General features: G+C 44.3%; 1 protein-coding gene across 1 annotated transcript; it reads right to left on the bottom strand.

Moving 5' to 3' along the window:
• Positions 1–479: 479 nt before the first annotated feature.
• Positions 480–19,537, bottom strand: LOC104276091 (uncharacterized protein KIAA1671-like). The gene is made up of 5 exons (XM_009872259.1): positions 17,931–19,537; positions 16,740–16,833; positions 11,763–14,942; positions 10,969–11,091; positions 480–653 (listed from the first exon to the last, which is right to left on the bottom strand). Exons 1-5 carry the CDS (start codon positions 19,535–19,537, stop codon positions 480–482), a joined length of 5,178 nt encoding a protein of 1,725 aa, XP_009870561.1.
• Positions 19,538–22,543: the final 3,006 nt, after the last annotated feature.

Genomic DNA, 22,543 nt, shown 5'->3' with positions numbered 1-22,543 from the left:
TCCTTTCGGTACAGTAAACACGCAGCGGCTGTTCGTACAGCCGCCGAGAGAACAGGAACAATAGTGGGAACTTGGCCGGCTCCCAGCACGAGTGACGGGGACGGCAGCACGGGAAAGCAGGAACTGAGTCAAAAGAGCTTTAGGTCAAAATATTCGAGGGGAGGCAGCGAAGTTACCTCTGCTTTGTACAGATAAAGAAAGTTTAAGGAGTCACTTTAGCCTTTTATCGGAAGCGTACTCATGACTTCAGCCTCAGATCAAAGGGGAGGGGGGCAGGGGCAGCCCGTTCCCAGCTCCAGCTGCTCTGAGCCCTGCAGGACACTGTGATTACCCTAAAAAAGAAATAATCACCAGGTCTACAAATGGTTAGACTTAGCAAACAAATCCCCTTGCTGAACGCAAGCCTTCTTGCGCCAGGTTAACCCAGAACGCCCTATTTCATAAAAGCATTTCACGGTAAATTGAACTTAATAGCACACCTATTTATAACAAAGTGTCTGGGATTCTGCAGAATTTCCCTCGCGCGAGCTCCGAAGGCAGGCGAGGACGCGTGGCTGCGGGCCAGCCGCTGGCCTCCCGCGGCCGAACAGCACTCTCTCGCGTTCCCGCGGGGAACGGGCTTCCTCGGCCAGGTTCGTGTCGTCTGCTTTCTCCTAGCAGCGACACAAAAGTTAAAATTCTTCTTTTCCAGCAGCATTCAGGAATTGGGAAAACAACTTTCCCATCAGGTTATTTCCCCGCAGTGGGGAAAACGTTTATTTGTATTCCTTAAGAAGGAAGATTTAGCAGCACAGCAAATAAACCACAGACACTATCCGGGCGTGAGGGATTTTTAAGTCTTTGGAAGAAATCTATGCCTGAAGTGAGACTGCCCCATTATCAAAAGTAGACCCTTTAAGGGAACAGCAGCAGCCACACAGGAAATCCTGGCAGCTCACACGAAGGGAAGCCCCTCTCTGAAAGCAGGGCTAACCACCACCCCGGCACCCAGAGCCATGACTAAGGTTTCCTCCCGTCGCCCACCAAAACGCGACTGCAGGGACGTGCCACAGCAGCAGAGCTATTACAGCGAGCTGCCGCTTCCTTTGGAGTCACCTCATGAAGAGGTATCGAAATCGCTCTTAAAAGGTAACAGCTCAAATCCTGTCAAAACAAACTCTAGATCTCACTTCTCACTTAAATACCCCCATTTTCTTTTGATTTTGTAATTATTGTTTAATGACTATCAGTAAAAAATATGAAGGTTTCTTTAAACCTTTGCAGTGCTGCAGGGTAGCATTTTATTTAAAACATGCCATTTTCTTCTGAATGCTTTCAGGATGTAGCTTTTCTTTGCTTTTTGAACAATGACAAGTGTCAGACTGAGAAGAAACTACTCACCAAGAACAATACCTGGCATGGTCAGGAGACTCGCCACCACTGTCCATACCAGAAGGCCAAAAGGGAGCAACGAATCCCAAGCCCGCTTTGCTTTCAACGGTGTATCCCAGTGTTATACATAACCCAGAGCTGCAAGATTTGCAAGACATTCTCTGCTCCTGACAGGACACCGCTCTCCCACGGGCTTTTCGGACCTTCACGTTGTTAAAGTGGAGCCAGGGTCACCCTTACACTGCATCTACAAGGTTTTCATGTTTTCAAGGTATCTTCAGCCACGCACTTGCCCCAGATGCTTTTCCTGACATTAGTGGGAACTAATGAAACCAGCCATCTTAGGAGACATCAGGATTTATGCATCCACATGTGCCACAGGGAGATCCAGCCCAGGCCAACATCTGGGTGTCGAGAGAAAGGACAGGTATGCACCAGTTCCCAGCGCTCTCAGGGAACGAGGTGCCCTGGGACAGCTCTTCAGCCGTCTGCTCTCACCTACTGGCCTCATGTCTTCTCTGACCGAAGGGCAATCACAGAGCTCTCCGTCGAGCCTCCAGATGTTGATTGCTGATCACCACAGCAGCACAGCTGGAGGCCCAGTCAGCACTGGGTCCCTCGCTAACCATCAAACCCGCCAGGACCATTCTGAAAGGGGCTCAGCAGAAGCAACCAGCAAAGTCACAGCTGGTTCCTGACCAAGGTACTAAAATTTGCTGCGAGCACAGTCTGTGTCCCGACACCAACCCTCTTCTCCCCACGAGTACCGCAGTACCTGCCCAAAGCCAGCCAGGGCTCTTCCTTTGGCACCTACTCTGGAAAAGGTCCAGAGGTTTCTTATCTGTTGCCTGGCCTCCACTCACCCAGCTGGTTTATGTTACCTGGTCCTACTTGTGACACGGACCATTGTTTATCGATGTGCTCCTTCAGTAGCCTCAGATACATCAAAAAAAGAGATTGCATCATCAACATTGCAGCATCCCACAAAACATCCCAGGGCAGCGCAAGAATTGCTCACACCTCTGAGGTGGCCAAGGACAGGAACAGAACCAGCTCAGAGCGTCCCACCAGTGGCTGTGCCCACAAGCAAGCCAAAAAAAGCCAGTTATCGGACAAAGGGCATTACAGAGGAACAGGAAACCTCATTTCTGTGGCTTTGTACCTGGTGTGCTCATCAACCCAACAGCGTGACTGATGCAAGGAGCTGGACAACAAGCTACTGAGCTGCACTTAAAAGACTTCTTATGCAAGCCAGACCTAAAGTTGTCTTGTATCAGCTGCAGTGAAGCTCCTCACCAGCTGGAAAAGGGACGATGAATACCCCAGGTACCCTGAAAAATACTCAAATACAACAAATACAGCACAGGGTCACTGAAAGACTGCCACTTCAATACGTAATTCCAATAATTAACCACTCAAAGATGATGCAAAGATCCCAGCTAAGAGGCAGGGCAGAGAAGGAAGTGGTGACGTGGGACAGAGAGCTGTGATTCAGTCTCTGGATTTCAGCTGAACTATAGGCAGCCACAACGCACCGAGATCAGCATGCAGGGCTCTGCTCTCTGCTCACCTGAGCATTTCCCTGCAGGCATCCAGAGAAAAAATACAGCCTGTAACTGAAAACACAGCTAAAAGTAACTCAGTAGTACGTTTGGATTGCAGGTTGATGGAAAAGGCAGCAAGAGGAGCCAGTGCTGACATCAGCTGGATGAAAAGCCAGCCCCGACAGTGCCAGGAAGGGCATCACAGGAGAACAGAGGCTGAGCCGGGCCCTGACCACAGGCGGTCCTGGCAAGGGCTGCGGACAGACCTAAGAGGCAGACTGGACCCTTCTACCAGCGAACAACCTGTGTTGTACACCACACAGGTTGTATCTCGCACCGTCTATAATCTGAACGGTCAGAACCAAAGGAGGTTCAATACAGTGCCACAAAGATACAAACCCACCAGCTTTCAAGAAGTTTCTCCCAACAACGAGCACATTTAAAGTATTGAGAGACAATTTACGGAGAGTGAACCGAACAGAGTGGTATCTAAGAGTCCAGCTCTTCCCTCTCTCAAAGAAACATCAACTAATTAGACCAAACCCAGGCTGCCTAATCACACCAGCCAGGATCTTTTGGAGTCCTGAACACCCATCCTAAAGACTCATAAAAGCCTTATGCAGCAATCTGCAAGGCACTCTTAGTTTTCCTCCTTTATTATGCTTTTTTGTTGCTGCCTGTTGATGAGTTGCAGCAATAGCTCTCAGCAGCTCCCATTAGTCACCAAGAAGTCCAACGCTCAGTCTTCTTCCCTAGGAACCCGTCCCTCAGTAAGCCCCGTTTCAGTGCTTTGCAAAAACCCCAAGCAAGAGTGAGGATCCCGTGGGATGCCTCGCTGAGAGTGCAAACAATCCAGGTGGGACAAGCTAGCTCTTGTCATTATGACTGCCCCGGCTGAAAAGGGAGCTCAGGGCTGAATTACCGGCCAGAGCTCTGCCTGCACCCGACACAACCTGCCGAGCAAAACATTTGGCTGGGCACAAAGGCCACTTCCCAGAAACTTCGGAGCTGTGACTCAACAGCCCTGATTACAGACTTCTTGGTGGTCAGTCATCATTTCATACATACTCAGGCAGACCAGAAGCTATGCCGTGCTCAAAAAACACCAGGAGGATTTCTTCTGACAACTTCCCTGCACGTCGCAAGGACACATCCCGCGTTCAAAGGTCAGGAGAGGAATCAGCAGGTCATTAGCAGGGAGCTGGCACTGAGCGCCTCCACTGGTGTCCAACAACTCCACCACTGCACAGGAGTAAGATAAGCACACAGCAGAGAGATGCAACCTATCAATAACCTCAAACAGTAGCTTTAAAAATGGATTTTCATCATTTTAATTAAGAGTTACAGCTTCGTCAGGTTTATCCACCTAATGAATAAAGTATCTTAGTTGCCCAAGGTAGATTAAATAACTCAACACAAAGCTTGACAACTAACCCCGTCATCTCTGGTTACTCCTCATGATAAATAGAGAGAGCTGATAAAATATCTCCTTAGGAGCCTTCAGCTGGAACAGCAACACAGAAAGGGACTTTTTCCTTAAAATTTCGTCTTTAATATTTTTAATAACACAATATCACGATTTTGGTGTAATTACACAGGAGAGCATACCCTAAGGAGGGTGCCTAAGAAGCACTTCAAGGCCTCTAAAAGAGCACACAAGCACAGAAAACATAACACACCTGTCCTGTCACAGACTAGAGCTGCACAACATCAGATACCAGCCCAGTGATCCGGGCTGATCCAAAAGTTTGGCTTTGTTTCCTTCCCCCTGGCTTTATGGAAAATCACCAGCTACATGTGAAAGCAAAAGTATTTGGGGATCTCTTGCAGACCTCTCACACTGGCAAGCCACAAAGAACATCCACCCCCTCGGCATGCTGAGGTTTGATGCATCATGTCGATTTTTTAACATGCAACTTAAAGAAAGCTTGCCTCTTAAAAAATGAGCTAAACAAATAAAGTAAAAACCACACAACTGAAGAAATGTCGCCAGACTTACATGTTTTACAGTACTAGTCTCCAAAAGGAAAAGATTTTTAAGAAAATGCCCAGTTCCTCACATACTGTTTTGTCTCCCAGCTGCAAAAAATCTCCAGTAGCAATCTCACTGCCCTCCTGATCAAAGCACATACAAGACAAGGATCGTAAAATCAAACTCTGAGGGAAGCCAACTCTTTGCTACAGTTTAAAAATGTGTTAGCAAGTACCCAACATTAAAAGGATTAAAGTGTCAGCGCCGATTACGTGCTGAATGTACAGCCAAAAAAATTGAGATTAATGCAGACAATACCACAAACAAATGAAAACTGATCTGTAATTAGTACAGAAGAAATTAAAGAATTAAGTAATTAGGTTCAAAGTAAAATAGTATCTATTCATAAAGGCTTTAAAAATCAAATTTGTTGTTTATAAATGTGAAAATATCGGACAAATAGCAAGCACTGTGCAAAAGACACCCCTCCAAGCTGGCAGAGCAGCACAGTAACAGCAGCCTGTAAAAAGAGCTTTTCATTGAAGAGGGCCTTAAGGATTGTTTGAAGAGGAAGTGCTCACCAAGAGAAGTGAACCTATTAACACAGTCAAATTAAAACTAAGTAAGGAGTTGGAAAAACACATTCTAAAGCCCTTAGTACTGGCCATTTTACCTCACCAGCAGGCAGCAGCTCGAGCTGGCAGCAGGGGACCGAGTGCTGCTGGAAGCAGCAGGAGCTCCAGAGCCCAGGGACAGCTTCGAAAAAATGGGGAAGAATATTTCTAATACTCCTACGGTTAGATGTAAACAAGGAAAAAATGCCATTTCCTAAGAGGGTTTTCTGAGGCACATTCACGCAGCCTGCAGTGTCCTCATTTTAAATGAGTGCTAAAGATAAAACAGCCTTTCTCACCCAAAATAAATCCCAAGTTTAATGTTTGTATTCAGAAAGATCAGAAAGAAACTGCAAAGTAAAGCTGTTGCTACGTCCAAACACTCTCAGGCCTTCTGAAAAAAAGTTTTAAAAGTCCAGCTTGGCAAGCACGATTATGCTAAAGGGCACGCTTACCCACAGATACTGCAGGAACTTCAGCAAACGTGGACAGTAATAATACTCCATCTTCCAGAGCAGTAAGTTAACGCCAAACCATCTTCCTTGGAGTCAGTCTCTCCGCTTTTCCCCGCCTCCAGCACAAGTCAAAAGCAGACGGGAGCAATTAAAAGCAGTGCCATGAATAATGCAGGGTGCCAGCTCCGGCCCCACGTCACAGCGCCGGGCTCTGCGCCTTTAATAGATGCTGAGGCCACTTATAAGCAGGAGTTGAGCCCCAGCACCATGTGACTTAACCACTTGTTATTTAGCATCTAACTGCTCCGACTTCTCCTGGCTCGGTAATCCGCAACGTGCTACTCTAGAATTAATAATAGGACTCTGGGTTTCGCACTGAAAAGCCCTTCAGCTGGGAGGAAAGAGAAGCTTCTAAACCCACTCGGTTTCACAGGCTGGGTTATGAAATGCTCTTAATGCCTCGCAGTTGTCACGGTTGCTAGCTGACCTTATTTTCCGGTAACGGGCAGAAAAATAAATAAAATACACGCGAAAGAAAAGCACCCGCTTTTATTATCAAGATGTATTTCTTCACGTTCACAAAAGAGACACAAGTGTCTTTTTATACACCCCTGGAATGCTCCCAGCAAGCAAATACTACCAAAAAAGGAAGAAAGCCTGGGCAAGCCGAGTTATTAACCAACACTGGGTCATCCTCCTCGGGGCTGCTTTTAGCAACAGGAAGCAGAGGTAAATGCCCAAATGATGGGAGGTGTTTTGCGAAGAGCAAGAAGGAATCGTAACACTTTTACCTGTTCCTGCTTTTTCGACCTATGTCCTTTTTTTGGCAGGAAGGAGAAGTGACAGGCGCTAGGCGCAGGGGGACCCCGACTGCCTACCCCCTGGGCACCCTCGCAGGGGCGACACAAACAGCTTCCAGGACGTCACGGCTTCTCTGCTTGATGTTTCAGTTCTGACTGTTTAAGGAAGAAAAAACCCACACTTCTCTAATGGCCACCTATGAGATCTTGTAGAGCTGACAAATTCTTTTGACTGGCATTCAGGCTGATGCAGTTTTTCAGCTAGCGGAGCAATTCACACACAATGGGTTGGTTTAGTCCATCTGCTGCCACCCGGGAAGGAGAGAAGATGCAACATTAGAGGCTTCACACCACGGGAAGATGAGAAGGCTTGCTTTCCAGCGGGCAGAGAGAGATCTGTCGTGGGCATAACTGGAAACAACTGGTGAACTGTGCCAAGCCAAACTAAAAATTCATCTGCAACTGTTTATAAAATATTTATCTTCTTTCCCTTGCAGCTCATTTCCAAAATATTTTTTAAGAGTCAGCTCATGATTTTCTTAAACAAATCCTTCTCCACCCACACTGTCTCACAGAAGTGCATCTTTATAAGGATACCACTGTGGATACCAGATTCTCCTTAAAGGATAAAACACACAAAGTTTAATATAAAATAAATAAATAAAAGAGATAACTGCAGGCTTCAAAATAATTCATGCCCGCACCAGTTCTAGAACTAGAGTGCTCCATTTTCACTACATAAAGTAGGAATTTGGGTTCAAGCCCATGGCTGCATTACAGCCCGACCGAGCAAGCGCAGTTCTGTCTATTCAGGGGATGAGCCTCATCACAAATTCCTGGTTTTAATTCACATGACTCCTATCAGCCTTGACAACTTCATCAGGAACTGAGGTTTGCGACGGAACGTCAGCGAATTAAAGGCCCGTGTCAGCCGTGATGGAATCACCACGATTTATAAAAGACAGTACTTGAAAACATCTTCTGGAATGAAGTGGTTTACCAGCGCCGGCAGCAGCTCCCACGCTTTCCGAGGGAGCACAGAGCGCTCAGCAACCCCAGCCCCGCAGCAGGCTACCAAACCAGAGAGCTGCTTCATTTAGCCTCTCACTTGGAGGCTCGCAGTCCCTCGCACTGGGTTCAAGGTCTAAATGAAAAGGTCCCACAACAGCCGAAGGCATGAACCCGCATAGACAAGCTCTCCGTCTGCTCAAGAGTCCGAGAGATTTGCAGCCAACTCTGTGAGCTAAAATCCTGGTTGTCCAGAGCGAAATTTTTTTTATATACCTGTGCTGTGATGCCAGGCAGGGCTAAAGCACAACATACAGGTCATTTGACTTCACGAAGGAGTAAATATTTTCAAGTGAGCACGGAAATGCTTTGTGTTCTCCATGCCTTCTGATCATCTCAACAGAAGGCAGGCAAGAGAACGCTAAAACATCCAAGTACACAGCGGCAGGAATAACTCTGCAAATCGCAACATGTACGTGAGACCCCTAACGCTACTGACCTCAGAGAAAAATATGTTCTAAGAAATCGGTCAGCCTTCAAAGATGATCTCAGTCTGAAGGTTTTAAACCATGACACCTCCACCTTCTCCAAGACCATCACAGTAAAATGCAGACTTCATTACCTTCTCTTCTGGAACAGCCCAAATAAATAAGGAGGCACTTCTAAAGGATGACACTTCTGTTATTCATGGGCAGAGAAACCATCTTTTCAGGTTGCAAAACACACGATTTTTTTAAGTACACAGAGATATTGCAGGCCAATTCCTCCTCAAACTCCAGCACATAAACCACTGGTAGCATGGTATGTTCACAATCATTAATTCACCACAGCCCAATACATTCAGTGTCATCAGTTCACCACAACCTTCCAAGGAGGTGAAGTGTGGAAGCTACTGCTGCAAGTACAGAACAGCTCTCCCTTCCAGTCGGAATATCACCTCTCTGAACACTGTGGTGCTTTACCAGCCACGTAACACAGCACTGACGATTTCCTTTGTAAAACAAATACAAAGTGCCCTCCAGAGGAAAACACAGACCATGATAGCCTAGCAACAATGCTGGAATCTTTATAAAAGCCTTTCTCTGTTTTTAAGTAACACAAACTCAAGAGAGCTAAAAAAAGCAATCTAAATGAGTAGTAAATCTCAAGAGCATCATCCTTTACAATTCCAAGCACCAATCCCATATTGTCAATTGTATATGGGAATGGTTTGGTTTCCAAGAAGTTCTACACAACCTTTTGAAGAGTAAACACATTGGAAGTAGATTCTCTGGAATATAATCGCCCCCCCAAAAAAATCACGTACCCAGAAGTTAAATTATACTACTTGGCCTCACTTCCAATTAGAAATGTGTTCACCCATATGAATTTTCTTCTCGTATCCCTCAAACTGAAACACAACTACCATCATCTTCCCACCAGAGGGAACTGTTGAAACATGCAGAGGAGAATGGCGACTGCACAGCAAAACTCTTGCATTTTCTCCAAACGAAAACACAGTATTAACCTTGGTGCCAGAAGATCAGGTTCAGTGCCACACCATCTTCTGCAACATCTATGTGAGGCTTTGGAAAAAACACAAGAGTACGGAGAATTTCATCCCCAACGCCTGTAAAAATTGCTTCTCTGCACCTGCTCACTCACAGTTCACATGCCTGACGGCCAGGCTGCCCTTTTCACTACCACGGCACTGCAGAGCAGCAAACACACCACGATTAGGCTTTTCAAAGCAACACAAAGGAGAAAAGCACCCGGATCCCGTTGAACCCCGCTGGATGCTGGACGTGAGAGCCTCCTCTCTTAGTGGGGCTGGCAGCCTTCCTTGCCTGTCTCAGGCTACACTTGATTAAGTCAAAGGTTTATTCCAAGTAACCTTACACTTAATGGCCAAGCTGGAGAATAACTGTCATATTCACCCAAGTGCACCACCACCTGAACAGCTCAATTTTGCCAGCACTGTGTCTGACAGCACCTCTCACACAGGTTCAGCCTAGGCGCCAACATCTTTACAGACTTGCACGGGAAGCTGACGGCATGAAACAACTGCTAGGGATTGAAAGATAGCTGCCAATTCTGTAAATATCCCAGATCGCTCCCTCCCAAGATCAACATTTCACCTGAAGCCCATGCTAAGAATGGGAAAGCCGAGAGGATATCAGCCCTTGAAAATCTTCCACGAAGTTTTAAGACTAGAATTGGAACAGTATGAGCCTGTTTCCAAAACTCCTATTAGGAAATTTGCTTACAAAACCATTACAGGTTTGGGTGTTTTCTTTTTCTTCACTAGAAGAGCCAGCTCCTTTCCTTTTTCATCTTTTTGCCTATTCTCTGTTAAAGGGCTGTAAATAGCAGGCTGAGTCATTAGAAAAGCAGGGTCCCTGCGGAGGGCAGTACACTCAGTCTCCACACGAGTGTGCTAGCAGACCGAGAGGACAGAGGAGATTTCCCTCACCCCTTTTCCACACAAGTGGAAGAGGTCTGAAAAGATCCGAGGCGTCTAGATTTTAAAGACGGCGAATACCTATGTGCAGAGTTATAAAATTTCGATATTTCATTTAGTATATAAATTTTGGAAGACCAAGATCTTTGCTTTGTATTTCAGAACAACATCTGGACACAGGATGCTATTCCCCAACATAAAGTCCATCTGTGGGCTGAAGTCAGGACATCCTTAAGTGGGAATGTACCCCAAAAGTATGCCTATCAGAGACAAATCAGACTTCCAAAAATGTCAGCTGTGACTCTTCATATAAACAGTTCTCTGTATTGCCTACAGAAAGAAAACTAAGCCCGTCGCTTTTCAGGCTACGACACGGTTCTATTTGCGCTATTTTCTAGAGAAGATTTTCTGAAATCTAACCGATTTTCACTATCTAAGCAGAGAAACAACCGACAAACACCATCACCTAGACCCACCTTAACAGTGCGGGATGAAGACTCCTCCCTTAGAAAGAGAACTCAACAAGCCGCATGGTCAACACTTTGTGTTGGCAGATTTGGCCCAGACCAGTGTGGTGGAACCCAGGGAGAAGCGTTCTCTGCCAGTTAAACACCACAGAGAGAGCTTCCCTCTGCTGGGAGGACACACGCCTTGCCGCAGCCATTTGCAAACAAGGAAAACAGCGCCAAAGGGAGTAAGCCAGGATGCATCTCCCTTATTCCCCTGCGAGTCCCTGCCCAAGAACTTCCACCAGAAGAACATACCGTCCCGTTATCCGCCCTTCTGTCCTTGTAAAAACTGTGCCGGCTGCGCGGAGCAGAAACCGAGGAGAAGTCTGTTCCGTCTGGTTTGTCTGAACTCTGCTTGGTCCAATCTTTCCTAGACGCCTGTTAAAACAAAGGTAGGTATGTTATTACATATGCATGCATACACGTACGTAAGTGTGTAAAATGCCCTTAAAACCCAACAAAAAACAGCAAGACAGAGGAAGTTCAAAGCTGAAAACGGAAAATAGAAAAATATAAAATTATTCTAGCCATCAAGGACCAGCTGGCTACACATTACTGCATTTGCATGTCACTGGGTTAAGGGAATCGCTTTTCACCAAAATCACTATCAGCAGTGAGTTTCACATACAAATGCAAGCCATTCACCAAAAAAAAATTGCTTCCTTCGGGGAAAAAAAAAACAACAAAAAAAAACCCCAAAAGACCTCCAAAAAGAACAGTCGATAACTTACAAAATAAACCAAAACTGCTACTTTTCAAATAATTACAAAAGTGCAGAGTTAACAGTTTAACATCCTAGGTTGACAGCATTACTAAAAGGCACATTTTAAAGCTTTCTCAAGCTCTCCATTGAAACAGCAAGAAATGTTTACATGCTTGCAGCAAAACTCTCGCCATCTAGTGCAACACCAGTTCCTCCAGAGAGCACAACCCAGAAGGAAGCGAACTCTGTGGAAAAGCCCGTAACTGCTCGGTGGCTGCAAAGTGAGAGCTAACCTCTCCCCGTCAGCGTTAGCTACAGGAACCACTCAGGTACTGTTTGGAAATACCTTTTTATCCTCACAGAAGAAGAATTCTGCCTGAGCTGACATCTTGTGTTTCCACCCACTTTCCAGAGGAAAGCTCTGCCTGCCCTGGTACAGATCCTTTCTTCCCCTTCCCTCTTGCACAAGCAGTACATTGTCCTTTCCTTGGCGGCTCTTTTCCGAGTAGGACCGTCTCAAATCCGGGGGTGCGCTTCCAAAACCAGACGCATAGTGCTTCCACTCGCTTTTACTCCTCACGTTGGAAGGGTCGTTCTCACACGTCGTCTTACTCGCGTTGTCCTTGTTCCTCGCTAGAGAGCTCCTCGCTACATTTTTGCTCCAATCGCCTTCTGGAGATGCCTCCAAGAACTGTTCTTTTGTGACCAACTTCTTCTGCAAGAGGCCATCCTCTGCCTTCACAGACAACTTGGAAGCAAAATTAACATCCCACTTTTGGTCCATACCAAGCACATTGACGGGCTGTACCTTATCGATGACAAATCTTGGACTTTGATTCCTGGAAGTTAAGCTCACCTCTTCATCCTCATCAACGATGAAAGTTTTCTTCCTAGTGAACTCCACGGGTGAATTTATAAACTTATCTGAAAAGAAGGTGCTGGGATTTCCCCAGTAAGGAGGGCTGAACTTTCTGTCTTTGGATTTTTGTTTATCAAACTCAGGGCTACACAATTCCACTTTCTCCTTACTCTTTTCATTCAGAATTAATTTCTCTGGCCTGTGGTACTCTTCTGCACAGTCACCTTGTTTGTTACTCACAGAACAGTGACCTGATCCCTTCCGCTCTTTCCAGCTATAGGAAGAAGTCATCTTGTCGGGCACATTTCTTCTGTTCTTTGATTTTTCCCTACTAAACGAACTGTGATCTTCAGAGAGCTTGTCTTGAACATCACTGGCCTTTCCCGATTCTTCTTTATATTCCGCCATAAGCGCGTCGATATCGAGAATCTGGGATCTGTAGCCATCCTCCGCCTTCCTCCCAGATAAATCATAACTTTCACTCCTCCTCTGAGGGACAAGCTCACTGTCTGCATGTAGGTGTGCAAACCGCAGTGGGGACCTGGTGTCATGATAAGAGGAGACTTTTCCTCCACTACCTTTGAGATCAGTTGGAGCTGTATTTCCCAGATCCTGCTTTAACAGGAAAGCATCAACATCTATAATTTTTTCTTTAGAATGATCCAGACCTCTTTCATGATACTGTTGGCTATCTTTCCTAAAGACATGTGCGCTACCAAATGCAACGCTTTTGGAAAAGGTAGCGCCTCTGTCTTCTTCTTTGACCCGATCCTTGTTAACAGGCACTTCCCGTGAGTCTTCCCTAAAATTGGTACTCATCCAGTTTTTATCTGGTTGCTGCAACAAAGGTTTCGACCTTCCAGGAAAAACAGGGTCCGGATTAGTTGTTGCTCTGTCACTCGAGCTAGAAATGGTATTAGTTTCACTCGCGCTGGGAGTACCAACAAAGCTTTTCTCTTTGTTGTTACCAGGAACCTGATAAGTCACTGCAAAATAAGTTGCCTTTGGCTCGAAGTAATCTTCAGGACTGCCAAGAACAGTTTGGGTTGCCTCACTCCCTTCCAGCCCTTCCTTGCTTTTTTTGCTTCTCTTTTTAACTAAGCCTTCATCCAACTGCAATGAATCCATCCGACTCAGCCTTTTGATATTTTCAGGAGTGAGCCAGACAACTTCTTCTGTCTTGACAGAATCCTGAGGCAAGGTCCTCCTCCTCCACCTTTCAGAAATCTTCAAGTCAGAAATGTTGCTTCTGCTTCTCCTGATTTTTTCTTCTGGATCTAACACTCTGATTTTTTCACTGCTTTCAAGAGCTGTACTATGTAAGCTTAAGCCTTGCTCTTTGCAGTTTAAGTCTAGGCTTTTCCTTAAACCAAAGGCCCTAGATTCTTCTTTATTAACGTTAAGTACTTTTGTGTTCGGATGACGACTACCAGAAGATTTACAGAATTGCCCACTTGAAAGCACTGAGGGAGATTGGGCCCCGTGTTTAGTTACACTTGTTGAAATAATTTCATGATCAAAGTTGGTTCTGAATTCATAGCTGTCTGTCCCACCTGTTCTAAAACTGCTTTTCTCAAAAGAGCATTTCACCACAGCAGACCTCTCTGATTTATCCACAGAACAGACCTCACTCTTCTCATTTTTTATTTCAGAATGTAGTTTGTTCACTTTTTCATTTATTCCCAAATATTGACTTTTGGTTGTAGAATAAGGTATTTTCTCAGCTATTGCTACAGTAGCAGTTGCAGTTTTATCAGAGTCTTTCTTCTGTTCAGATAAAGTGCATTCACTGGAGGCAAAATCATTAGGTTCTCTCAACACAGTCTTGCTTGTAAAAACTTTTGTGTCTCTAGTTTCTGAAACAATATTATCATCTTTCAAGAAGAGAGCTTTACTGTTTGCCCTAGGTGACTGACCAGTGTGTAAGACATCCTCATCACTTTTATTCTCTTTCACAGATGATTTTCTAGTTCGGAGTGTCATGGCCTTTTTTTCAGGAGCCATCACAATGGCTTCACTAAGAGCTCTTTCACCGCACGTCTGAAAGATTTCGTATCTCGGCTCTACTCTTTGGTAAAGCACAGAGTCTGCTGCATTTTTAGGAGTGGGTTTGTCACTTTTCTCCACCAAAGATTTTTCTAAGAGAATTCCCGGAGTAATTTTCTTGTCTTCGCTTGAACAAGCTGGTTTTCCACTTTTTTCTACATCTGCTATATGTTTTGATGAATCGGATTGCTTGTGATACTCCTTCTTTACACCGGAGCTTTCCTCCCCTCCTCCCATCCACGGCGGTCTGGTGTGTCCCGACGTCACCGTGTCGTGCTTTGCCTCCAGCTCATTATTCACTTTCAGTGCAGAATCGGTTCCAGGATGATCAACAGCGACGTTATGCCTCTGAACGTTATGGTCAAACAGGGTGGCTCGGACAGTTTTAATGTAGGTCTTTTCCACAAGTGTGGTTGGTTTTAATTTTTTTTCCAAGTTGCTTGTGAACGAGACAGAATCTTCACCTTGCTGAGAAAAATGCTGACCATCTCCAAGGAAGCTCCCTTTCCTCTCTATCTGTTCAGGTTTATTTATTTTTACAATCTGCCGGCCTTTCCAAGGGTTCCCAGTAGTGTGTGCTTCAGTGAAATCTGCGCCATGTGCAAGCTTCATCTCCTTACTCTGGAACAAGAAAATCCAACAGTTACTACAGTTTATTTAAAAGATGTTTAATAAAGTTTTAAAATAAACTTGCTTGAACCTACTGCCTGCACAAGCTTAATACATCCATGTTCTCTGAACACAAAATCCAGCGAGACCAAGGTGATCTTAGCAAATGCGTAGCTCCAGCTCCCGAATCTTGATTAGAACAGCATTATCATAGGTTGATTTTTACTTTTAATATAAAAAAGCAAGAATGTTTGACGGGTTGATGCAAGATATGCAGGAATCTGAGCTGCTGAGCTCAGATTTCACAAGACATTTTAATCTGCAGTGAATTCCTTACGCACATCATCCTCGAGAGGAGGCAACACACATAGAAACTTCTGAAGGTTCATAACCCCAGGTGCCACACAAACACCTCTGAACATTTACGTTACAAGCTCTACAGAAATTCAAGCTCAAAAAGCAAAGCCTAACCAGCACCACGGGGATGAAGGCACCTTCAGAGGAAGCCTAAATTCTGGAGAGACACCAAATATACTGTGTTTGGTCAAAATCTGTCCTTTCAGATAGAGCTGCTCACTAGCTAACTAGTTACACGGTCAGTAACTGCAAGGAACATGAAGATCTGAGTAAATATCACAGCTGGAGCTGCTCAGCTGGGAAGAATGTTCATGCTAAGCTGAAGCACAAAGAGAAAGCAAGAATTAATGTTTATTGCCAGTTCTTTACTGTTATCTACTTACAGGAAATACAACCAGTATCCCGAAAGCTGTTATTTTTAGTAACAATAGTTGAAAAAGCACAGCTTGTGAATAAACAGAATCAAAGAATACTCCCCAGTCCTACGAGAGTTCAACCTTTTTTCCAAGTTTTAAAATTTAAAACTTGGAATTGATTCTCTTTAAAAATTTTTTTTTATATAAAAGGAAAAACCTGAAGAATGTCAGAAAATTTACATTATATACATTTATAAATAGAGATTTTTAAATCTGATCTATAGTTTTGCAGGAATCCAAAGGAATTTTTTTTTTTTATATGTCAAATTCTGAAAACAGCACTTCCATTGATGGAAGACTTTCTTTTTAAATCAAACTGATCTTCTTTAAAGTGACATTAAATCACAAAAACTTGGTATCTAGCTGCTAGTTGCCTTCCTCTATACTCCTATTTTAAACCTAGGCAGGAAAAAAAGCACGGCCAGAACTCACAAAAAAACACCTTAAATCTACACTAAATCTGCAATGCCACCAAGTGTCAGCAGAGAAGTTGTTTTGCATCACCAACGTGTTGCTTAGAAACAGAGGCAGCCTAACAGCTTGTCCAGCAAAGCGTGACTGCCTGGGGAAGAGTTTAGTCAAAACTTTGAAATTCAGCGTTATTTAGGAGATTCAGATGGAACCTGCAGCACAGATTTACTAAGGAGCTGTGACTTAGATGCAGAAACGCACCGCACTAATGCCAACAGCCACAGCCAAGCCACTAAGAGTTTTTGTGCATTACAAGTCCCTTTAAAAGCGTATGTGAACAGTAGGTAAAATACCTCTCGTTCTGTACCCCTGCATGCCTTTAACAGCGGGGATATTAACTGTCACAAACGCCACAGCCGTGATATTCCCAGACTTTCTCAGCGTGTCCTAAAGATAGACTTACACAAGTCAACCCATTAGGATTATGTCACTCGTAATACTCCCAACACCCATTTCAAAGTCACTGGTTGATGGAGACCCCAGAGAGGCGGGGACGGGACAGTGCTCTCTGCCTTCCAAACTCCAACCCAGCTGGAGATCACATCAGCCAATGCCATTTTCTTACTTTTTGATTTTCCTGCATGTCCCCCATAGAGTCGTTTCTAGTTTCAGCCGGTTTCTCAGGCTTCACTTCACCACTTGATGTGGGACTTGAAAACCTAAAGGAAAAGACTCCAGTTAGTTCATAGGTACACTTCCTAAAGGAGACTGGCAGAAATTATCCAATAAATTACATTTCTTAAAGGAGAAACATCACTATTTTGGAGCGAGGCACTGTATTTGGTGGTTTAATCATACCTGGAGCAAAGGATTGTTGTTTCCTGAAAAATTATTAGTTATGCAGCTTACTATCTACGATTTAGAGATACATAAGTGAGGCTGAGCGAGATACCACCACTCTCACGCCTCAGTTACATTTCTTTATTTTGATCACAACGACCAAGGTTTCCTGGAAAATTCTGCTATTCCACTGTCCATAAAGCAGGTCCTGTTGCTAAAGATCTGCCGCGTTCCTGAGGTGAAGCCCACACCCTCTGTGCTACCAAAGCCACCGTCCCCTTCCTCCCCCCTCCCTTTGTCATCACCCCCAGGACACAACTGCCTCGAGCTCGCCCTCCCCACCGCAAAGCACACATATCACAAACAGAATTTTATGAATTTGAGCAATCACCTACCCACCTCTGCACAGAGAGAGTACATTTTATCTTGGACTAAATCTCTTTTTACCAGACAGGTTTTCTGTTGGTTTGGTACGTAAAAAATTTGCCAATCTCCTACTATGACGACACTGCTCATTGCCAGAGCTCAGGCAGAATAGATACCACAGATCTTCGGGCTTTAATATGACAGAGAAATAAGATTTCCATCTACTTGAAAATCTGATTACTGCTGTCAAAGACATGCTAACCATTCCCTTGTTTTCTCACAAATACACAGGCTTGCAGTCTAATACACTCACTTCAAGATTTCAAAATGCAGGAAATCTTACTAAGAGATACACCGTTACAGCAACATGTAAAGGCCACGAGATTGACAGCATTAATTTTTTCTTTGCTGTTGTTGTCAGGGTATATTTCACTAAATTTTTTTGGGGAGGAGGGCAGGAAAAGGTGGGAAAAGGACTCGAGAATAGTAGTGTAAGAATAATTACATTTAGTAGAATCAAAATGATCAGTTATTTTTCTTTACAGCAGGAGCAAGTTTTACTGAATGAGATGAAGTTAAGAGGATTAAACAGAATTTCTCTGTAACCTACATTTTTGTTAAGTCCGCTGAAAGTGGACGTGACTGAAGGGACCTGCGGAGATTTCCTGGCTTAACATCAGTATTTTCTGTTGTCAGCTCTTTGATTCTCTGTTGGATGTTCATGCACCTGTTTTCCTTCTCCGCAGCCGGCGGGAGCAGCTCTGCATCCACTGAGGTACCGGGATTTTCTGCAGTAAACAAACTGATGTGTTTTTTAACACTACCTCTTACGATATTATTCTCCTTTTCTGAGGAAGCTGCAGGGCTTTCACAGCCTCGGAGCACACATGTTTCCTTTTGATCTGGTCTCTTCTCCCCTGTATTAGCTCTCCTTTCACTAGTGGCTTCATGGCTTCTTTCGGAAATGTGCAAGTGAGTCATTATTTCTGGTTTTGTCTCAGTTTGTTCACTTTTAGATTTAAGCTTCGTTTCCCATATGTATTTTCCATTATTTAAGATGCCAATGTCCTGACTAGTGCACTTCAAATTTGTTTTAGAAGAACTGCCCTTATTAAATTCAGTTTCTTCCATTTTTGGCCCCATTTCACACTGATCGTGACAGCCCACATCGGCAAAAGAAATTACCGATTCATTCTCTTTGCTTTCGTGAGAAGAACAAGGCTTCTTGCAAGAAGAAGGATCTTTATGTTCAAACTTAGCTGTCAGGTCCATGGACAAAGGTCTTGGTTTTCTAGGCCAGGATTTCTCCTCAGGAGATTTCTCCTCAGAAGCTTCCACAGTGCGATGCTTTTGATCCCGCAGCGATTCCAGAAAAATAGCAGATACTGGTCTATGTTTTGGCTTTTGCTGCACTTCAGTAGAGAAATCAACTTTACTGCCGACATTATTTGCATCTTCACTGGTTTTCTCCACAGTATGAACTTCATAAGCATCTTTTTTTTCACCAGTTTTGAGGGAGTTCCAGGAGACTGGTCTAAGGCTGGAAGAAAACGATACCTGCCGATGAAGAGACCCTTCAGCACTCCTGGATGTCTCGGATGGCTGAGACAGTTTCTCCAGCTTCGCACTGCACTGAAGATCTTTCATTTGCATGGTGCTAAATCCTCTGCGGTCATCCACAGCCTTTTTTTCTTGGGCCAGGCTTACCTTCGACTGCTCCGTGCCTGCTGTCTCGAAGAGGATGACAGTATTCGCGCTGGGACCAGTGTAGAAAGTCATGTTTGTGACTACTTCGCTGCCAGCCTTATTTTCATGCTCAATTACTTTCTGATCTACTAACGGAGGAACATTTCCACTCACTACCTTAAGAGATGATGTTTCTTCAGTGGCCTTTCTAATAAGACTACTTGATCTGAAAGTTGGAACAGGTGGTTTTACGTTTGCAAAAGTATCTGAAGATTTATCTTTAGAAAAAGGCTTTGGGAAAAGTCTTGGCCTCGATCCTAGCGACGGCATTGTTGCAGATCTCAAAGTGCCCCCAAACTTCTTGTTCTCCTCGAGAGTTAGCGATGTCGAAGTCTCTTTTGTCTTGTTACTCGCATCTGAAAGCACACTCACATAGACACGCTGGGATTTATCCTCATTTCTGATTTCATTTAAGTCAGGTACTGTTGTCAAAGCCCCCAAAGTAGAATTTATTTCTACTCTGGTTGCCATAGTTGGAATTACACTTTCAGCAGAACTGAAAAAATCCAACGAGGAAGAACAATCTGCAAGAGAATAAAAGAAAATGCAAGTACTGATGTAGCGTCAGCATAAACACCAAATAACATCTTTCTAATTTAAATTCCTAAGGCAGCTAAGCTCAGATTAAGGTGTCTTCCGGACATGTTGTTTACAGAGTGCATCACACAATGAAAGACACGCTGTTCCTCCTCCTCTTTATAAATAAACAGCAAGAGACACCATCATTCATCAATTAGGTGTAACAACCCAGGAACATATCACAAAACCTGCAAGAGCATCTACACAGCACTAAGTCCCCATTTGCTGAGTAAGCTTCAAGTGTTGAGATACATATAAAGAAATTAATTTCTTCCTTGAAGGAGACATCTCAATATTGACATAAACGTTGAGACCTTTTTACAACACAAATATCATAGAATGAATGGCCTAGGCTGGAAGGGACCTTAGAGATCATCTAGTCCAGCCTCCCTGTCATGGGCAGGGACGCCACCTCTCGACTAGACCAGGCAACACATGGGAACTGAGCGGGAATCGAACCCGCGACCTCGGTGTTGTCATTGTTGTCAGCACCGCGATCAAACCACTGAGCTAAAGGCACTATGTACTTTCAAATGAATAAAGATAATCACGATTGGTGTGACTTGAAGTGTTGTTAACTATTAGCTAAGGTCTGCCATTGAACAACGGAAATAAATACGCATTCTCCAAACCTCCAAGAGCTTTGCTACCACTTACCAGCATCTGCATCTTCTGCTGCAACCAAGCCACACAACCCGAGTCGCTTCTCATAGTGAAAACAAGATCCTGGTGGCCACAGTCACATTAAGAACAGGGGAAAGCGATCACTTCAGCAATGCCGATTGGACCTCTCCTGCAAAAAAACAAAGAGCGTTCAGATTCGAGCATGGCACACACCCAGCCCCACACAGATAATGCCACACGAGACAAAAATCCGAAGCATTTTAAAGAGGAAAAAAGCTGGCTGCCAGTCTGAAGTATAAAGCCACCCGATTTCACTGCACAGAGCAAAAGAACATTTATTTTTCAGCCGGTTATTAAAGAATCAGTGGGAAATTACTGCTGAAGCCTGAAAGGTGTAACTGAAAGGCGAAGGGTAAATAACTTGGTTTGCACAACAGGCAGACCAAACGTGAACACGGCTAAAGCCACATTTCAGCGAGTGCTGTTTGTAAATCCAAGTGTTGTCAATCACTGGTTAAACACAGAGCTCGGTATTACCGTAATCTCGATTACTGTAATTTACTTTCTATTGTAAATCTCCTTTCTATGACAACAGTATGTGAAACGCTACCTGAGAAGCTGACCTTCAAATGGCTGATTTTCCACCAAAATATGCCTTTTACCATGACAAAGCAGTTTTTCCAATACCTCGCCAAGAAGGGCAGGAGATTAGCTTTGGCTTTAATTACATTCTTACTGCAGAGATGAGGGAAAACCAGCAGTAATTAGAATTTCAGCAACCAGAAGTAACCCGATTTTTTCCTAATAAAACATATATTTAAACTTTGTAGCAGATGCAGGTGGCTACGTAAGGTTACATGCAATATTATTATTCTTTTCCTTCAGAAGCTGCCATACTCTTAATTTTGAGGAAATTCATACTGTATTTCACAGCCTTTCCCTCGGCAGGCTCGGTTTTCTGTTGCCACCCTTGAGCAGCCTTTGAAGGGGCAGTCTACAGACTCCTCTTGCCTGATCTATTTTGGTGCGTACTTACCCTACAAACAAGCCTATTTGCACATTTGGTGGAATATGGAGTCTCCTGCATGTGAATATTTTAGGAAAAAAGAAGAAAAACAAAACAAAACAACAACAAACAAAAAAAACCACCAGACCACAAAACAGAACGTTGCCTTCCTGAGTCTGCAGGCTGGAAAAAATCATTATTTCACCTTCAGCTTCCCTTGCACAGGCTAACAGCACCCTGGCACCACAAATTGCAGGGATTTATTTTTGTCCCTTGTTCCTCCCGCAGGCAGGCTAATGAACTCTGCTCCTCACCTTGCCCCTTCCCTTTCAGCTTTACAATCCACTTGAAATTCTGTCTCAACTGCTTATGCGCCGCGTTAGTCCCCTCGAGTCCACGACCTCTCCTTTCCAAAATAGTCCCTAACCCAATCAGCTTATCAGAATCAATCTGTCCCTTCCACAACCTCACAGGCCCGAACGGAATCCTCCTCCCTCTCCCACTCCTCGCTCTACCGAACGCCATCGAAATCCGATTAAAACGCTCTCACATTCCAAGGAGGCAGAGGCTTTGCCAGGAGCAGTTCCGCTCTAAAACAGTAACGCTTGCTGAAATAAGGGCGGTGCTGCCAGGGAGGGCTGCAAAGCAAAAAAACGAAGCTGTAAAACCAGCCTGTGGCCGGCAGCACTTGAGTGTGTTTGCCCCTACCCTAACGCAGTTCTTTGCGGAAGAAGAAGGGGAACAGAGCTTCTTAAACAGAATAAAACTTGATCCTCAGCGGAACGCCAAGCAGTGAGTATACACCGCTAACAGCGTGCAACCCCTTTCCCCAGCCAGCATTCCTCAAGCACCACTTCCCCAGTCTGATGATATCCCTTCCACAGTTTCATTACACTACGCTGCAGCTTTATGGGATCCCAGCTTTTTTCCCCCTTATATGATCTAGCAAAGTCAATTTTCAGGTTTCAAATTCTGATAAGTGGCCCAAAACCAGACAAGTATTCAAAAAAAAAAGGAGAAAAAGTATTTGGGAGGGAGAACAAAACCCAACAAAGTTGCCCAATTTTGAGAACTACAAAGCTCCTGGAACTTCAGAAATCCGTACGTTTGACAAAGAGGGATCACGTACACCATGCTCTAGATATCGTGCCTCAGTTTTCAAATACAAGCATCTGCGCACACAAATGAATTGATAAACGGCACTGAACTATATTTTGCAATTCTTTCTGCTTTCAGTGAACAGGATGGGCCACAAAGGCCTTGCTTTT

Source organism: Apaloderma vittatum, unplaced genomic scaffold (genome assembly GCF_000703405.1).
Source record: "Apaloderma vittatum isolate BGI_N311 unplaced genomic scaffold, ASM70340v1 scaffold27336, whole genome shotgun sequence".
NCBI classification, from domain to species: Eukaryota; Metazoa; Chordata; class Aves; order Trogoniformes; family Trogonidae; genus Apaloderma; species Apaloderma vittatum.
Note: the sequence above shows the minus strand (reverse complement) of the source record. Positions and strands in the feature narration are given on the sequence as shown.